The sequence below is a fragment of the Sceloporus undulatus genome, chromosome 2, assembly GCF_019175285.1.
Source record: "Sceloporus undulatus isolate JIND9_A2432 ecotype Alabama chromosome 2, SceUnd_v1.1, whole genome shotgun sequence".
NCBI lineage: Eukaryota > Metazoa > Chordata > Lepidosauria > Squamata > Phrynosomatidae > Sceloporus > Sceloporus undulatus.
The window spans coordinates 178,946,133-178,964,812 of NC_056523.1; the positions used below are offsets into that span (position 1 = coordinate 178,946,133).

At 41.2% G+C, this 18,680-nt stretch overlaps 1 protein-coding gene across 2 annotated transcripts in view; it reads right to left on the minus strand.

Annotated features, from left to right (window-relative positions):
• The window catches only part of KIF5A (kinesin family member 5A), a 72,385-nt gene that overhangs the window by 35,229 nt on the left and 18,476 nt on the right, over window positions 1-18,680 (minus strand). For both annotated transcript variants that reach the window (XM_042453734.1, XM_042453735.1), the window contains exons 2-9: window positions 7,294-7,381; window positions 7,069-7,142; window positions 6,804-6,908; window positions 6,104-6,152; window positions 5,853-5,908; window positions 5,135-5,222; window positions 2,123-2,247; window positions 864-968 (exon numbers count right to left, since the gene is read on the minus strand). In XM_042453734.1, the coding sequence (XP_042309668.1) occupies window positions 864-968; window positions 2,123-2,247; window positions 5,135-5,222; window positions 5,853-5,908; window positions 6,104-6,152; window positions 6,804-6,908; window positions 7,069-7,142; window positions 7,294-7,381 (690 nt within the window). The remainder of the gene's footprint in view (window positions 1-863; window positions 969-2,122; window positions 2,248-5,134; window positions 5,223-5,852; window positions 5,909-6,103; window positions 6,153-6,803; window positions 6,909-7,068; window positions 7,143-7,293; window positions 7,382-18,680) is intronic.

Below are 18,680 nucleotides of genomic sequence, written 5' to 3' on the forward strand. Positions count from 1 at the left end.
GAAATCTCTTAGCACATCTTGAAAATTAGCAAAACTGAAAGCAATGCTTCTTTTTACTCATCTAATTTTTAAAAAATCTGTTGTAAGAGGAAAGACAACCATTAATTCTGTGTAAGCAACACTCACATCATTACATCCATGCATTTCCACTCTGCCCTAATCTTTGCTGAACAGTAATAGAATTTCTATTGCCAAAGCCTCACAAGCTTTATGCCTTTTTCATGAGTCCAGGGAGTAGCATATTCCTTCTCAGAATTTTGCATCAACACCTTATTTTAAAACTCTTGTTGTTTATCAGTTCATAAAAGCTATGTGTACTATCCTCCAGTATTGTAGTTCCCACAGCTGCCTTGCTAAACGTCAGTTTAAGGTAACATTCACATGTATATTAACCCATCTGTCTTTCAAATATCCTTGGACAATAACACCAAGATCTAAAGATAAGAATGCCTAGCCTTTCCTGAATTTGTTGAATCTTCAGGCTTCACTGAACTTAGATTCCATAGAAACTTTGGCAACAACTGATTTATTCACAGGATTGTACACAACTCCCTGGCAGGGTTTCTAACAAGACTGCAGCAGGTTTTCTGAGATCTAATTGGCACTGTAGAATTAATGCAATTTGGCAGTGCCTTAACCAGCACGGTTCCATCCTATTTGTAGTTCATTGTAGTTCATTGTAGGGATTTGCAGTTCATTGTGGCACCAGGGCTCTCTGTCAGAGAAGGCTAAACATCTCACAAAACTACAAATCCCAGAATCCCATAGCATTGAGCCATGGCCGTTAAAGTGGTATTAAACTGCAATATTTCTGCAGTGCAGATTAGACCCTAGTCAATGTCAATGAGGCAGGTAGTGCTTACCGTTCCTTCAGCCAAGGCTGAGATGACATTGCCGAGTGCAGACAGGGACTTGTTGATGTTCTTAGCCTCATCCAGCACAGCACCCTCAGCTCCTGTCTTGCTGACCTGCCAAGAGAAGGAAGAGCTTGATGATATTATAGTGGAAATTCTAGATGTGGATCTAGAAAAGATTTCTTCCAATGAAGAAATCATATAGTCATTTGGGGAAAAACAGGCAGAGATAACTTAGAAAGCATGGTGACACACAAGTCTTCAAGCTGCCTCCAAACATCAGAAACTGAAAATTGACACAAATCCCAAAGCCACCCAATAAACTTTTTTGTAACTAAACAAAAAGACCACCACACCATGAAATCATAATTGTTGTGAGTCAAGAGCTGCCAAGTCTGAACAGACAAATCTGGGCAGCTCACAATCAGCATATGCTAAAAATCATCAGAGTTTGGAAGTTTTATTTTTTTAATACAACTCCTGGAACACTCTAGTCATCATGGCCATTGTAGTCTTAAAAGTAACTTTTCTAAGTAGTAGTTGACAAGGCAGAGGTAGAAGAACAAAGTTCTAATATTTATATAAACATTTCTGAATCAAGTGTCATGAAGATATGTTGTACTATGGCTCAAATAATTTGATGGACAGAATAGCTATCTGTTGGATTATTGGAGTCCTATGGCTGAAGGAAACTAGGTCGGTGAAGGCTGTTCTATATCAGAGCTACTTGAAGTGGTGGTCCTTGGGCCGGTACTGGTCTGTCTGCAAGCCATCAGCTGCCAGTCCACAAAGAGTTTCCAAGAAAGAAAGAAACAATTGTGGCCAATGGGTGCAAATATGGTACTGGTGGTCCCTGACATATGGTGGAGGGAAATAATTCTTAGTCCCCCACATCAGACAACCTGAGAAACACTGGTCTATACTATGCTTGGCAAAACCAGAATCTTCATAATACCTGCCAACTGTAGGGGATGGGATTGTGTAATGCTATAGTGTGTGTGTGTGTTCAAGGCGCTCTTAACTCAAGTAGGGTAGGTCCCTGGCTACAATTCTGGGCTCTCTGACAAATAAGACACGAAAACATGCTGTTTTTGTAAGCTATGGGTTTTGATTAAGCATTGTTTCAAGGCACTGCAAGGAACTTTATGGACTTTTGATTTTGGACAAGTGTTCTTTGTGGAAGAATAGCAGACCCTGCCTGCCTGCCTCCACAACCAGTTGAGGAACACCAAACCCTTCCAAATCCACTCTTCCATCCTCCACTGCACCTTCTCACTGCCAGCCAGATCCACCAGGTAAAGCTTCCCACTTAGTTTCTGCTCAGTCTCCATGTTCTCCTGCTTGATGTTGATGAGGAAGATGCTGTGGCTGCGGGAACTGTGCTCATTCATGTCTGCAAAACAGAAAGAGACATGTATGGAGGGAGGGTAGTTTTCTGTGCCCCAAAGATAGGCCCAGGCAACATTTTGTCTTCTCAAGGACTGCTTTGACTTGGAGGTAATCTGTTGAGAGTTGTGTGGCAGTGGTGGGTTGATCTGAAGCAGGGCTGACTCAAGACATTTTGCTGCTTGAGGCAAAGGAGAAGATGCTGCCTCTGCCTCATTCCATGTGTAGAAGATGACTGAAATAACAGCTGAGGTTTTTATTCAGTACTGATAAAGGGACTGTGCTCTTCTCCACACCTGAGATAGCAGGCTAGTTTAGATGGTTCAGAACAAGTTTTGTGGCAATAAAAAGGTGAGAACTGCAGGGAGTTCAGGAAGAACAATCATCTCACTCTTCCTCATAGTAGAGTCGGTCTTTGGCTAAAGCCGGTGGTGGATAGGACCTGAGAGCAAAATTAGCTGAATCCATCCCTTTCTTTCTCTCTATTTCCCTCTTTCTCCCAACTGTTCCCCATCCACTGTAAAAGGGATGAGACAGATCATTTCCCCAGAGGCCTGAAGTAATTACCTACAGAGAGCATGGGCTGAGAAACACAGCTTGCCCACCGCTACCCACAGGGGAAACCCTGGGCAAAAATTCTGTGCTCTTAATTCAGTTCCATTTAGTACTGCAGAAAACTTAGGGCTCGAACAAACAAACCAAAATAAATCTGCTTTGGGTCACTTTGGAGGTATGCTGTTTAAATGACGCATGTGTCCTAAGAGGCTGGAAGCCGCGCCAAAGCCACACTCCATTTCTAAGGGCTGGAGCGCAGCTTTGGTGCAACTTCTGGCCTCTTAAGATGTGTGTGTCATTTAAACAGCATACCTTCAAAGTGACCCGAAGCAGCTTTATTTTGGTCTGTCTGTTTGGGGCCTTAGTCCTCAACCTAGGCGCAAAGCCTATGTAGGCCTAGAGACAGACGATACTGTTGAAGAGGACTGAAGATGGTATGAGAGAAGTATTGTTCCCCAAGAGGTTTGCAGGCACATTCTACCTGCCTCTTTCTTTCTTTCTTTCTTTCTTTCTTTCTTTCTTGCCTGCCTGCCTGCCTGCCTGCCTGTAGTCTCTTAATAACCTGGTTTCAAAGTGCTACAAAACCCTGCAGAGCTATTAGACCAGAAGCTATTAAGGAATGAGTGAGCAAACATTACAGGCCACCCAATGGTTCTTTCAGAATTGGAAAAGAGATGAATCATATCATATCATTTTCAACTGTCAGGAGAGAGGAACTGTTGTCCTTAAAACCATAAGCAACCAAGCTAAAACAAAAAGGCAGGTGGTAAAAGCAGTGGAGATGTGATTATAAAAATAGCATGTGGGAAGAAGATTACACTGCAACTCTTTTATTTTGACTTTTAAGATCTATACATATATAAGGAGTCTTTAATACAGAGGGGTGTTTGGTCATCATGACAGCCCCTAGGCCTGAAGTGACACATTCTTTAGTGTAGTGATAAATTTCAAGTGCAGACCCTTATCAGGACAGTCTCCATAGCAACAAGTCTATGAAGTGTTCAAAAGTATAGGTGGCTATCTTGATCTGAAACAATTTCTAATATATTTTTGTCTCTACCAGGAACTTTTGAAAAAGCTATCCTGCAAATACTTTTGATTTCTAAGAACACATAGGTTGCAACAACACCCAATTGATGGGAAAATCGGTTCCCTCTTCAGTTACTTGGGAATTCCAGTTTAACTCAGAGGGAACAAAGGCATCTAAGGGGGAATGGTAGGCAATGTCATTGTCCTGGCTAATAAAAAGGTCCTGGGGCTTTCATCCTATGACCCCCAACCCCACTATACTACTGGGTATGTTCCAAGAATAACAGAATTCAAAGAATCTTCTCATCTTCTGTTTGCAAAGAGTGGTAGGCCACTCTCTAGCCCAGTGGTTCCCAAACTTTGGTCCTTCAGATGTTTTGGACTTCAACTCCCATAAGCCCCAACCAGCTTGACCAACTGTCAGGAATTCTTGGAGTTGAAGTCCAAAACATCTGGGTGACCAAAGTTTGGGGATCACTGCTCTAGCCTATATTTTGTGATTTAGGCATGAGACTGAAATAGCACATGTTGTCTCTAGGGGGCAGCAAAATTGTTGTCCATAACATGCAACTTCACTGTTGGCTTAGAGATCCACATTTGTGTGTGTGTGTGTGTATTTCAGCTGTAAAAATACTGCTGTTGCAGAAAGCTCTTCCTACCAATCATGACATCACTGCCACATTCCCTACCCATCTCAACTGCACTGGCTGGCCTTCTTTATCCCATATTCCATGGATGAAATCTTTGGATGCACCTATATTGATAAATGATAAATTACAAGATTTGGGGGGAAGAATCCACTGATTGTTAAGCCGATATAAAATAGGCACATGTTTTCAGTGCAGAAGTGGTCAAACGCTTAGCCAATGTTACAGTTTAATTTTTGTCAATCTAAGGTGAGAATCTATTAAGTCATATACTTCATTATACTAACTGACTGGAAGTGGACTGAGGTATTCTTGCCTCCAACATTACAATGCCTCAATCATTCCTGAATATGACAACTGCCTTGAAATTATGTCACATCATTCTGTTTTTTCTTTCAAAATATAGAGCAGGCCTGGAGCCTACAAAAACAAATGCAGCCAACTGGGCACGTCAGTCACTATTGGGAAGGTTGACATGTCTTCCATTTTTTGCAGCTTGCCAAAGCCTGCAGATAAGAAGTGGGGTTGCCTAGTACCCAGAAAACCATAGTACATATCTGATTGGCAATGTTAGTCCTGGCAGGTCAGATATTGTAGAACAGAGGCTCCCATTCTACCCTTCCCCTGATTACTCTTGACCCTTTGTCCATCCTCAAAACTCACTGGTGACTGCCACATGACGGTTGGATTTTCCCTCATCGATGACATCTAGGATTTCCTCAGGGCTGGAAACAAAACGTTCAGTGCAGCCCTAAAGACAGGAGAGAACAGAAAAGCTGCAATAGTTTATGGTGGTTGGTGATCTCATCCCCCCTTTAAAGTGCATGTTTCTCAGCTGCTACCATTACAATTCTGTTGTATGTTGTTTTGCCTTCAAGACGTTTCTGACTTATGGCAACCCTAAGGTGAGAGGTTTTCTTAGCAGGTGTATTCTGAGAGGGCTTACCACTGCTATCCTTTGAAGCTGAGAGAGCGTGACTTGCCCAAGATCACTCAATGGGTTTTCATAGCAAGTGGGGATCCTGCCCTACAAATCTCAACCTCTCACCTGGGCAGCATCTCCTGACTTCTCAGCCGAGCAAGGGGGCCTAGTATTACATTTCAGGAAGGCAGTAATTTCAGTAACAGATTTTTAACTCCATACATTCTAGACTATAGAAATTACAATTTTTTTTTTAAAAAATAGTTATTATTGAATATAAAATAACCATAATAATGGCTTTTAAGTAAACTTGATTTGTTTTGTAATTTAAAGCTGAATGTATGCTGGAGCAGATCTTTGAATTTTGCTGTGAATCTCTATCTACAGCTGAAAACTGTATCTCTACTGTAGGACTTTAGGGCTTTTAGTACTCTACCTCCCACTTCCCAGGAATCTCACCTTCACAAATGGCACACGATTCTTGTCCTCATGAACCGAGAGATTGGTCTTGGTCACTGCAGACAAGGACAGGAATACATTTAAAGAAGGCCATTCGATCCAGGGAGGGATATTTCACTTTGGTTCCTTATTATCACCACTATTTCTCCCAGCATCCTCCAGCATCATCAGTTTCCATCAACATTTTTTCCTGACATGCAATAGCCAGGGGCCATGCCATTCAGCACTTAACATCTCTGAGGGTCACTCACCATCTAGCAGATCACGGATTTTGTCCAAGTAGATTTCAAAGTAGGAAACCTGTAAAGGAAAAGAAATACAAAGTGAAGGTAAGAAATACAGCCCAACAACTCCAAACAAAAATAGGGGCTGCTACATAGAGACTGTGCCTTTTGTATATAAAGCCTTTACCACTTTAGGGATTCCATATAAATGTGTAGCAGTAATGGGGAAAATACTGTACTTCTGTACAAATCAGTCCTCCATATCCATGGGTGTTTTATCCCTGGATTCAACCATCCACAGCTTGAAAATATTTAAAAATATATAAATTCCAATAAGCACATTTTGATTTTTGCCACTTTATGTAAGGGACAGTATTTGACTATACCACTGATTTCAATGGGACTTGAGCATCCATGGATTTTGGTACCCACTGGGATTTCTGGAATCAAACCCCAGCAGATACCAAGGGTCCACTCTACTCTCCCTTATAGCATACATATGGCCATAATAGAGCCCTGGTGGCGCAGTGGTTAAATGCCAGTACTGCGGCCACTCACTCACTAACCTATTTGATTATCTGATCAGGATGGCCCTTCTACTCTGTTTCTTTTGAGGTTCCTTCCATACTATTATGCCACCAATTTCGAGTAAGTTCCTTTATTTCCAACACCCACAGCCACTGCTTCCCATCTCCAGCTAAGCCCCACAGTTCCACATGTCTCTGACCTTAATGTGAAATTCCAGGTTCTCATCCATAGAGTAGATGTGGTTGAAGATGTCCTGGGCAATGCGTGGGATGATACCCATGAGCTGAGGATCATGCAGCTTACCCTGATGGAAGAAAAGTGTCAGCAAGAGTCCTAATGAAGACATCCAACCACAAAAATGTTCTCCATCTAAGCTCTGATTTCTAAGACCTCCAGGTGTGACAGCCAGGCCAATATCTCCTAGTAATGACCCATCTCTATCTCAATAATAGACAAACTCTTACCTCCATTGTGTGAGTTTTCCCAGAGGATGTCTGCCCATAGGCAAAGATGGTACCATTGTACCCAGCCAGCACATCTACAATAAAAAGGCAGGTAAGTGAGAAAGAGGACAGATATTCACACTATATGTTTCACTTAACTGTCCTACCTTTCATGCAGCTTTAAAACAAACAAAGAAACAAACAATCCCACCAAGTGACAACTAATTTACAAATAACCCAACTGACCTTTGACAATCTGCATGGCACAGGCATGGTACACTTGCTCCTGGGTGGTGTTAGGAGGGAAAACACGATCAAAGACATAAGGCTTGCCCTGGGGAGATAGGAAGAAAGAACAGAGAGGCCCAGAGATTAGCTAGGACGATGATCCAGAGGCTTGTATGAAACACCCATCATGGATATTTTTGGTAATATCAGTTTTCCTTCACCAGTAGCCAAATAGTTCTATAGTTCAATCAATTTGGTTGTGCTCATAAAGAAATCTACACAGGATTAAAACTAAAAGAATGCAGGGATTCCAAAAAACATGATCCCACTCCACCTTGCTTTTGCCTTCTAAACGTCATGTTGTGGAGTTCTTGTCAGTGGTATCTAAATTACAGTACTCTCTGTTCTGTACAACATGGCAGATAATGGCCTAGACCCAATTGTTAGCCCCAACTAGAGTCTATGGGAACTTGCTAAGTCAACACTTATGTAAGCTCCATTGTTTTAATGGGCTTACTTTAGTTGGGACTAACAATTGGATTTAGGCCCATGCCTTTAAGTTCATTTTGACATTACTTCAATGCAATCATGTTTAGATGTACTTTTATTATAAAAATACCCACTGACTTTCATTTATGTAATTAGAGTTGTTTCTTAGTATCCATAGGGATTCTGTTCTGGACCATCCCCCCTCCTCCCATAGATGCCAAAAACTGTGGGACCTCAACCCCTGTGGTTTTTAATAGTGGTGCTCAGGTGCACTGCCACGGCTGCATGCACATGCCGTCATTAGACTCAATGGGGTTTGTCATCCATGGATGTTCGAATCTGTGGATGGCAAGCCTATGGTTGGGGCAGGTGGGCTGTAATTTTGAGTAATTTTGGCTATGTTTTAAAATTAAACTACTGCTGTTCTGCTGATCTATGGTTTTATGGATCTGTTGTATGAAGCTAATTGTTTGCTACCCTGGAATGGAAAGAAAAAGGGTAAGAATGATGTTATGCACACGCAACTGGATTTCACTTTTTGGATTCTATGGCATAATAACCCAGTTTTCCTCTGGGTGATCTATTTCCTTCATGAAATGAGGATTGGTTCATTTACCCAAGTGGATAAGAAAATTTTAATCCCCTAAATCTGTGGAGAACTACCACTTCTTTGACCTTTTGTTTAGCATGCTGTTGGACATAAAGCATACAGTCAGGAAAAAATGTGTGGTTGGATAGTCAACAAATGTGCAACAGAAAAACAGTAAATTAGGTCATACTCTGGAGACAGAATATTAGAATGGAAATATATTGTAGCAAGAGCTTACAAAAATCCTTTCAGAAGCTTTAAAAAAAGTTAAGGATTATTGTGAACCCAGAAAATAGCGATTAGGAGGTACCAATTTTGGCAACAGACGTCTGATGAGGCAACCACAGACAGACGGATGTTACAATATAACACAGATTCATAAAGTAGATGCTGCTGAATCGTATTCAAGAATGTCTGACTCATTTGGGAAAGTACACCCAAAAAAAAAAAAAAAGAGTTTAAGCAAGGAGGGAAAGCATTTTTATGCTCAGCTTTTTCTTCTTTTTCATCATCTTCCTAATGTATAATGTACCCAACTCTCTAAAAAAAAACTTGATTGCTTTGTTCAGCTCTTATCCTAGATGTAATGTTTTGCCCTACTATTATCCTAGATACAGTGCCATACTGCTGGCTCTAGAGAAAGGCAAAAAGCAATTACATTGTTGAGGACATGCCTTAGTTTTCCGCAGCCTGCATACTCTTCAGGTGCAGGCCCAAGTTCCCCAGAGTCGATTTAAGTGTAGTGAAATCATGCAATGTTATCCCAGGATTTTCCTCCAGCTAGACAGCTATCTTTTATACAGGTCTCTGAGTCTAGCAAAAATCTCCTTTGGGCCTCTAGCTTTCCTCACATACATAAGAAAGTTGAGAGATTCAATTCCCCAAGCGTGTATCCTCTAAATTTTTGGATTAAATTTCTCATCAGCCCCACTCAGCAAACCAATGATAATGAATGACAGGAGTTGTAGTCCACATGTCTTGGAGTGCTAGTTTTGGGGGAGAGGGGTCAGCTGGCAGACAACAAGGCTTGCAGTGAAAAGTCCTCATCAGAAGCACTCGCTGCATAAAATCTTCTGTTCTATGGACAGGGAGCTGTCCAACTGCTGGATTCGTGTAAATATAGTTCAGCAGCTTTCCCAGGCTCTGATCCCAATTCTTTTCCTCTTATGTCCCCAACTGCTAGAAGTCCATGAGAAAAGCAAGAGTCAAGATCACCAGATGTATTATAAGCTGTCTCTTAAACCAAGAAATATGCAGGGAGATGTCCTAGCACCAATACCTCTCCCTGCCAAGGCCAGGCTCTAGCACCGCAGTCCTAGAAGCAATTGATAGCCCTCTGGTAGCCAGCCCCTTGTTCAGGCCACTTCAGTCTTCTGGTCTGGAACACGAAATGTAACCTGCATCACCCCTGTCACACAATTTCTTAAAAAACCAAATTTTCTAAGCTGGTACAAAACCAGAGAGTAGGAGAGAATAAGAAAGTTGATTGGGACCATAAAAAGGTAAAGGTAGTCCCTTGACATGACTGTCTAGTTGCAACCGATTGCAGGCAGCGGTGCTCATCTTCATTTCTAAGCCAAAGAACCAGTTTTGTCATCCAAACTGCTCTGGTGGTCATGTGCCAGCATGACTGCCCCAACTGCTGTTACCTTCCCACTGAAGTGTTACCTATTTGTCTACTTGCCTTTGCATGCTTTCAAACTGCTAGGTGGGCAGAACCTAGGTTAGCAGGACTATACAGCATGTTGGTGTGTGTGTGTGTGTGTGTAATATATTAATGGTTTTGCTTCTCATTTGGGAATGAGTCAAAGGGACCCTCTGTGCATAACCAGATACATTTTTACCATAAACACAAATGTATTTGCAGCCAAGCGATATCTGAATGCAACAAAACACAAAGTGGGTGCAAACCTATCATCCTTGGACAAGGTCCTCATTATATTCTTGCTGGCAAACTAGTGAACTGTAGACTAGACACTGCTACTGTTAGGCAAATTGTAATTGTTGACCAAACAAACTCAGAGAGTGTTCACTGGTTTCTGTTCATCTTGGAGAGAATTGAATAGTGGGGGGCCTCAGGGATCTGGCCTGGGCTTGATGTTGTTCAACATTTTTATTATAACTTAGTACAAGCCATGCTTATCAAACTTGCAGAAAACACCACATTTGGTGGCAATTAACAACAACAGCAAGATGATCAAGATCATGAAACCAAGTCTTGTAAGGAATGACTCACAGAGCTGGGCAGTTTAGCTTGCGAAGAGAAAATGAGAGGTGACATTTTTTGTTGAACTGCTGTCAAATTGACTTTGACTTATGGTGTCCCGTGAATGAAAGACCTCCAAGTGTCATCAACAACCTGTTTAGGTTTTTCTGCCTCAGGGCCATGGCTTCCTCGATTGAGTCTATCCATCTCTAATGCAATCTTCCTCTTATCCTAGTGCTTTCTACCATTATTGTCTTTTTAGTGATTCTCATTTTCTCATGCATGGCCAAAGTTCAACGGCCTTGTTTAGTCCATCTTGACTTCTCAGAGAGTTCAGGTTTGATTTGCTCCATGACCCATTGATTGTCTTTTTAGCAGAGATGCCATAGAGATAGAAGCCAAAGGAGAGGGAAAAAAACCATGTTATTTGTAGAACTCTTCTCCAGCGCATATTTCAAAGGAGTTGTCTTCTTCCTATCAGCTTTCTTCACTGTCCAGCTTGTGACATGGTAGCCATCTATAAATATCTAAAGAATGTCATGTAGAAGATGAAGCAAGCTGTTTTCTGCGGCTCCAGAGGCAAGACCAAGAACCAATGGATTCAAATGACAAGGAAAGAAATTCCATCTAAACATTAGGAGAAGTACTTTTCTGTAAGAGTGACAGACTTCCTTGAAGAGCGGTGGTCTTCTTTGGAGATCTTAAAATAGGTTGGATGTGCATCTTTCCGGGGTTCTTCAGTTGTTTTATTCTTCATGGCAGGGGTTAGACTAGATGACCTTAGAGGTCCTTCCTACTCTCTATTATTCAGCTCACTAGGCTGGAAGCAGACAGTTCTGTGCACATTCATGTCATGGATGACATCATTCTCTCCACCTGCCCCCTTCTTTTGTCACATTTCCAGAGCAGGAGTGCTAGTTAATTACACCTTGCTGTCCTATTTCTGGAGAAGGAGTCTTTAAATAACTGAGAAGAAGGTCAGTGGGGAGGAGTTAGGGAATGGAAAGTGGTGCTCTCCTGATTTTTCTTGTGAAGCGATATACCATCAGCTTAAGATAGAACAACATTGTCACTTGGAGCCACAAGGCCACTGTCAAGCTGGAAGCAAGCTTCTGATGAAAAGCCCCATTCAGTGACTAGCTGAGAAAGGCTTTGCATTATTTACACATAGCAGAAAGAGCTGTGAGTTTTATTTTAACATTATTGTTGAAGCTTTAGAAAGCGAAGGGAGGAAAAAAATCACTCCTTAAAAAGCTGTGACTGGATATTCTACCCACTGCAACCTTTATTGGTTGGTTGATCAGTTGGTTGGTTTTATATCCTGTCTTTCTCCCAGGATGGGATTCAAGATGGCTTACATTTTGATTGTCTTTGACAGAGAGGTGGGGTATAAATAAAGTTTATTATTTATTTATTTATGATCTGCTTACATTCCCTCCACCATTACCACTGTCACCAAAAGAAGGATGAATGGATGGGCAATGGATTCTCTCTTTCTCTCTCTCTCTCTCTATCTCTCTCTCTGTGTGTGTGTGTGTGTTCATCTACACTGTAGAAATAATGCAGTGGACAAAAATTTAACTGCTGCAGTGTCAGCTATAGATACTCGGATTTGTAGTCACAAAGTCTTTAGGCTTTTTGCCAAAGAGTGCTGGTGCCTCAGAAATCTACAGACCCGAGGATTCTGTAGGTGGGGCCATAGCAGTTAAAATGGTGCCAAACTGCATTATTTTTACAGTGTAGATACCCTCTGTGCCTAGAGCCAATACATAGTACTGCAGCCCTCCCTGAAGGCAGTTCTCTTGGAGCCAAATTGACCTGAGGCCAAACTCACACAAATTAATTGTTGGTGCTGAAATGTGGAATGTGTAGACTGCTTCATGTTGCAGGTTTAACTCAGCCCGTGTTTGGCCACAGTGACTGTCACTTTTGCAGCAGATACAGTAAAACATGAAAGCCACTATATGAGAAGGCAGCCACCATGGTTCAACTCTTGCAGGACCATACTCTTGCAGGTGAAGGAATGAAGTTTATCTTCTCCAGCATTATGGGACAAATTCCTGATGTGGAAAGTACCACACATGAAAGGCATAATGTTTCTCCTGACATCCTTTTCCTAATGCAGGATATTTATACAGAGGGCATTCAAACTTAATTGCTCAATTGGTGTCCAATATGCAGTATAATAAAATGTTGTGTGAAACGCTGAGTAGCTGTGTGTTGAATTTGTAAGGGATGTACTTTCAGTATGTCAGTTTGAATATTCAGTTGCCCTTTGAATCCAAATAATTAAATTTACAACTGGATCTATTTCATGGGCTCTGTCTAATCACAAATCCAGAAGAAGATACCAAGATTATAAAAGTCTTGAAACCAAACTTTATGAAGAACAATTAGGGATCTGTATATGTTTAGCTTGGAGAAAACTGAAAGGTGACATGATAGCCTCTTTAAATGTCACTATATAGATGGAGCAAGCTGCTTTCTGAGATTAGAAAGAGACTCGAACAAGAGACAGTGGGCTCAAATTACAAGAATGTATTCCAATAAACATATATTTAAACAAATTACGTACAAGAAAAGAGATTCCACTAAATATTAGGAAGACATACATTACTGTAAGAACTGTTCAAATGGGAATCTTCTGCTTTAAAATGTGTGGATTCTCTAATTGGAGGTCTTTAAAACAGGCTGAATGGCCATCTTTGTGGATGCTTTAGTTGCATGGTAGGTGATGGTCATTGTGGCCTCTTCCAGCTCTAAGATTCTATGAAGTCCATAGTCTGCCCATAAGGCAATGCCTTTAGAAGGAGCAACTAAACTGTCTCAGAGCGATAAACTGGACAGGTTGCTGTCTTTGACATTTGATTTTTCTAATGTTGTCATTCTGTGATTTTGAAATCAACCTTCTTCAACAATCCTGATTTGCTTCATGTACTCTCAGAGTCCATTATGAGAATGCAGCACATAGCTCCATTTAGAGCACATAATTTGTTGCACAAGGTTTCCGTTCCATTCTCCATTATCTTCAAATAGGCACCATGCATTTACATTGATAGTAAGGAGATGGGGCTATCTCAGTATACAACAGATTTTTGTATCCATGTCCTGATTGAGGTGCCCCTAAAATTTGAATGGATTACAGTGGAAGTGAACAACAGGCAATGAAGCCACATATCAGTACAGTGTTTGTACTGTTGTACATTTTTAAACACCGGTCTAAACAAACCTGCAGAAATAATCCAGTTTGGGACATTTAATTGCCCTAGCTCAGTGCTATGGAATCTTGGGAATTGTAGTTTATTGTGGCACCAGTGCTCTCTGACGGAGAAGGCTAATGTCTCACAAAACTACAGTTCCTAGATTCCTTAGCACTGAGCCAGGGCAGTAAAATGGTGTCAAACTAGATTATTTCTGCAGGGTGTTTTGGACCTTAATTGCTTTGCGTTGGATTGCAGCTCACATGTCAAACAGGACAACTGCATTTGCCTTCACCTCTTCTACAATGAAATATACAGGCCCTCCAATCAGTCTTGTCATGGCTCGGTTTTGCATGATTTTAATAACTTTTTTTAAAGAGTAGGTATATTGTTAAATAAAGAAATTGTTATATAAATAAAATAGCTGACAGGAAGAAATTCAGTTCAATTCAATGTAATTTGGAGGAGAGTTCTGCAGATATCATGGCTTGCCAAAAGGCAAATAATGGGCCCTAGAAGCCAAGACAATTAAACTGGACTTTTGTTTTGGACATCTCATGAGAAGACCATCGTATATTATAAAAGGCAATGTTGCTTGGCAAGGTAGGGCAGCAGGAAAAAGAAAGGCCACGTACAAATAGATAGACTCATCAAAGAGACCATGGCTGCCTGAGTCTGCAGACCTAGCAGGGCTGTAAATCAAAGGGTTCATGGCTGGCATCCATAGTTTTTGTGGGTTTTTCCGGCTATGTGGCCATGTTCTAGAACAGTTTCTTCCTGACATTTCACTGGCATCTGTGGGTGGCATCTTCAGAGATGGCATCTCTGAGATGCCAGCCACAGATGCCGGCAAAACGTCAGGAAGAAACTGTTCTAGAACATGGCCACATAGCCTGAAAAACCACAAAAACTATAGATAATATAGCGTTGTGTTGTTGACACAATAGGCTAAGAATAGTTATGAGACTGGATATGGTTGTTATTATGAATGGAGTGGTCACATGATAGGAAGAAGAAGCTTAACAAAAACGCATCATGTACCTTGATAGCTGGGATTCTGTCTCTAGCCTCTTCTAATGCCTTCAGCTATAAAAGAGCTGGAAAAACAGTTCAGTGCAGAGAGGCAATGAAAATAGAATGCCCTAGGTTTATTAGTACTGGAGCTCTTGCAGTTGTTAGGAACCAGCATTTGCACATGGTTTTTTAAAAAATCTTACCCAGGATTTCAATTTTTTTTCCTGTTATGTAAGAGCTTTCCTTGCTCTCAGTAACTTAACTATTATTTGAGAAATGGGTGTGCCTTCCCAGCTTAGAACGGTAGCTTTCTCTGAAATCATGAACACATACAAAAGGGATACCACATGCAAATTTCTGTGACCTGAATGTAAATGATGCGTTTGTATATATTTCTTATTTTGTATTATTCTTTCTGCACCTAATAGCAATGGTGAAGGACAAGAACCTATGAAGGATGACTAGAGAACTATTCCAACCACTGTAATGATTCCTAGGATTTCACAAAGTGTCACCCACACATTTTCAAATCTGTCTACATAGCCATAACAGTTTCACTACAAAATGTTGTCTGTGTAGGTGGGAGGTGCGGTTTTATGCTGAGGATATTTTATGTTCAGAATATTGCATTCTTTATCTAGTCCTCTATTCATTTTTTGTGATCCGTGACGCATGAGTTACACCCCTTTCTGTGGCTACTAGGCTTGCTTTGACAAGATATGCTATATTTTTCTGTCTTTCTTTGCTTGTTTTCTTCCTTCTTTAATTCCCCAGATTTCCACAGAAATACCACAATAATTTCTATTATTACACATGATTAAATGATTCATATTTTGAATTCAGATGGCGCTTCTCTAAATTAGTAAAATAACTATTTGTCAACACGGCTTATTAAAAAGAAAAAGGAAGACATACATCCTCTACAGTCTTCTTCAACGTCACACCTTTCAGATGTGTCAGCATTAATTCATCTACCTGTCATCCCTAACCAGATTTCCATCCTCCTATATGAGAATGGTGAAGTTTTCCCCCCAACACATCTGGAAAGTGTCAGGTTGAGAGAGGCAACTCTAAATTGTTAAAGTTAAACAGACATTACAACAACGACAACAACAATGATGTGAGTCAAGAGCAAAATTGTTTTGTTTGCATCCCTTGTTTGCCAGGGAATCAATTAACTGTCCCCTGCAATCCATCAACTCTCAGTTGTACGACAGTGGACCCTTGTTATATGTTGAGGTTTGGTTCCAAGATCCTCCGTGGATAACAAAATCCGTGGATGCTCAAGTCCCATTAAATATAATGACATAGCAAAATAGTGTCTAGAAATGGAATCTTATGTTTAATTGCAGGATACTTCTCATTATCCCCTTGTGGGGCAATCAATAAGAAGCAGGTTTTTTTATAACCTCTAGCTTCTTTGGGACATCAGGTCAGCTACTGCCAGAGATGCAATTTTGACTCAAAATAGCAATAACCCTATAAATTATTACTTCAAAGCAGCACTTAGGGGGAAAAGAGAAGGAAACAGCTAATTGACAAAACTGACTTTGTCCTGCATAAGGCCTCTCTGTACCAGATATTTCCATGATGCAGTTGGCTAGGATAGCAAGCAAATTGTTCCTCACTTGCCAAAACTCCGATCCAGTCAATATGATGGGATCTGTAGTCCAACCTATCAGGGGGCACCAGGTGTGGGAAAACCTTCATAAGCTTACATAGTCTAGTGTTTCATGCTACACAATTATAGGTCCACTTTAACTCCTAAAGGACAGGCCTTTAGAAGCCTTAACCAGATAATTCTCCTCTGGTGCTTCCAACCATACCTGTAAATCCCTGGATTTCCCAGGAGGCAGCCATGGCAGTTAAATCAGGATCATAATGCTGTAACTCTGTAGTGTGAAAGGGCTCTAGTGGCATGAACAGGAAAAGTGCTGGTCTGCAGAGTTTGTTAGACTGCACTTCCCAGCATTCCTTACCATTTGCTGTGCTGGTTTGGGCTACCTGGCACTGCAATCCAACAACATTCAAAGGGCATTACTTTGGCCATCTCTGAATTAGGACATTACCACCCGAGCCCTGTTTTCTCCACAATCATCAATGTCAATGAAAATGGAATTATACCTGTTTGTATAATAGCCTTTGCCACATATCTTTGCAATCACATGACTGGGGCTGCTGCTCCCATTGTGCTCTCTTCTTGACTCAACCTCACCTCCCTGTCCTATGTCCTACTCAGCATGCCTCTCAGCTTATTTTTTCCAAGAATTCATGCAATTCCACAGCTCTGCTACTGTGAGCAAAGTTTTAAAAAAGAAGAAAAGAAATGGGGAGGGGGAAAAAAAGGAATCAAGCCTGACTGGGAATAGAGAGGGGGAGAGGAGAAAAAACTGATACTATATGATTGTCAGTATTGCAAATGGGACACCCTAAGCATGCATGGGGGACATAGCAACTACATGTTGGAGGCAGCATTATGCAATAAGTATTGTCAAAACTGCTTTTCCCCCAGATCTAATCACAATTTAAAAGCCCTGTGTAGTAATCTCCTTAGAGTCTGCTACATCCAATCTATTGAATGAAGCAGACTTCTTAGTTCATGAAAGGTTATTCCATAATTAAATGTCTCAAGTCTTCAGGGTGCCATAAGGCTCTTTCTTATTTTTGCTGCCACAGATGTGACATGGCTACCCCTTCAGGCATTGCCTCACTATCTAACTAATGTTAGCTTCTTGGCAGGAAGTTGTAGTCAAGCAACCACAATCTCATCTGGCCTAGAATCACATTTATCTTGTCTTCTTGGCATTAGAAGCGGCCCTGCTGGATGGGATGCCCAGCAGCTGTAAAAGGGAGAGAGAGGCCATTGTGGTTCATGTAGCAGACAGCGGTCTTGCAAGAGCAGAGACACACTGTCTCCTTATTGTGATGTGGCATGTGCCCTCCTAGTCCCAACTGGAGGAGGTGGAAAAGGCAGGAGCCAGCTGGCTCTTCTTGTATGCCTTGCTCCACCTGCTCCTAAGCCTAAGCTAGCAGAGGGACTGATGGACTGGGCAGACTTTGAACCAAGGCTTGCATGTCTGAACCAAATTCACTGGAAGAGTGATCTGCCTCAAACCACAGCTGTTGACTATCTATATAAGAACTGTCAAATTAAAGCCCTTTGTGCTACAACTACAGCAATAACAGCAGCAGAATGATGAGCAGAGGGGAGACAGTAAAAGCAGCAGCAAGGATAAAAGAAGGCAAGGAGAAGGAAGCAGATGCAGTGATATTCTGACTTTGCAGGACTTCTCTCAGGTCTTTTGGGTAACAAGGGCCCTTCCTTATCATATGGACTTCATTTTGTCTTGTGCACCATGCTTGCAACTACCACTCTATATTATATCTGAGAATCTGAGGAGTCAGTTGTTGACCTGGCGTCCTGGTGGAGTGATCTCCTGGAGGAAATCAGTATGGTGTAATGGTTAGTGTGCTGTATAGGGACTTGGAATATCTAGTTTCAAGTCATGAAACTCACTGGGTGACCTTGGGCCAGTCATAATATCTCTACTTACCTATGTCACAGGACTGTTGAAAATAAGCTGTGTTTGGTGCCTTGAGTTCATGGGAAGGTAGGATAGAACTATAACAAGTAAGATAAATAATCCAACCAACATTTCATTTTAATGTTCCTGTTTTTTGTGTTTTTAACTGTTATTTTAATTTGTAAGCCACCTCAAGTCCCAGTCTTGGGGGGGTGGGGGGAAGGTAAGGAGAAATAAAATTCATAACAGGCACAACAGAGCAACATACTCTTGAACCTACACCAAGGAGATGCTAGATGAAAATTACAGTGAACTGGAATGAAATGTGGATGGAGCTGCTAATGGGTCGTGTACAATTATATGTATATATATTTATGTATTTC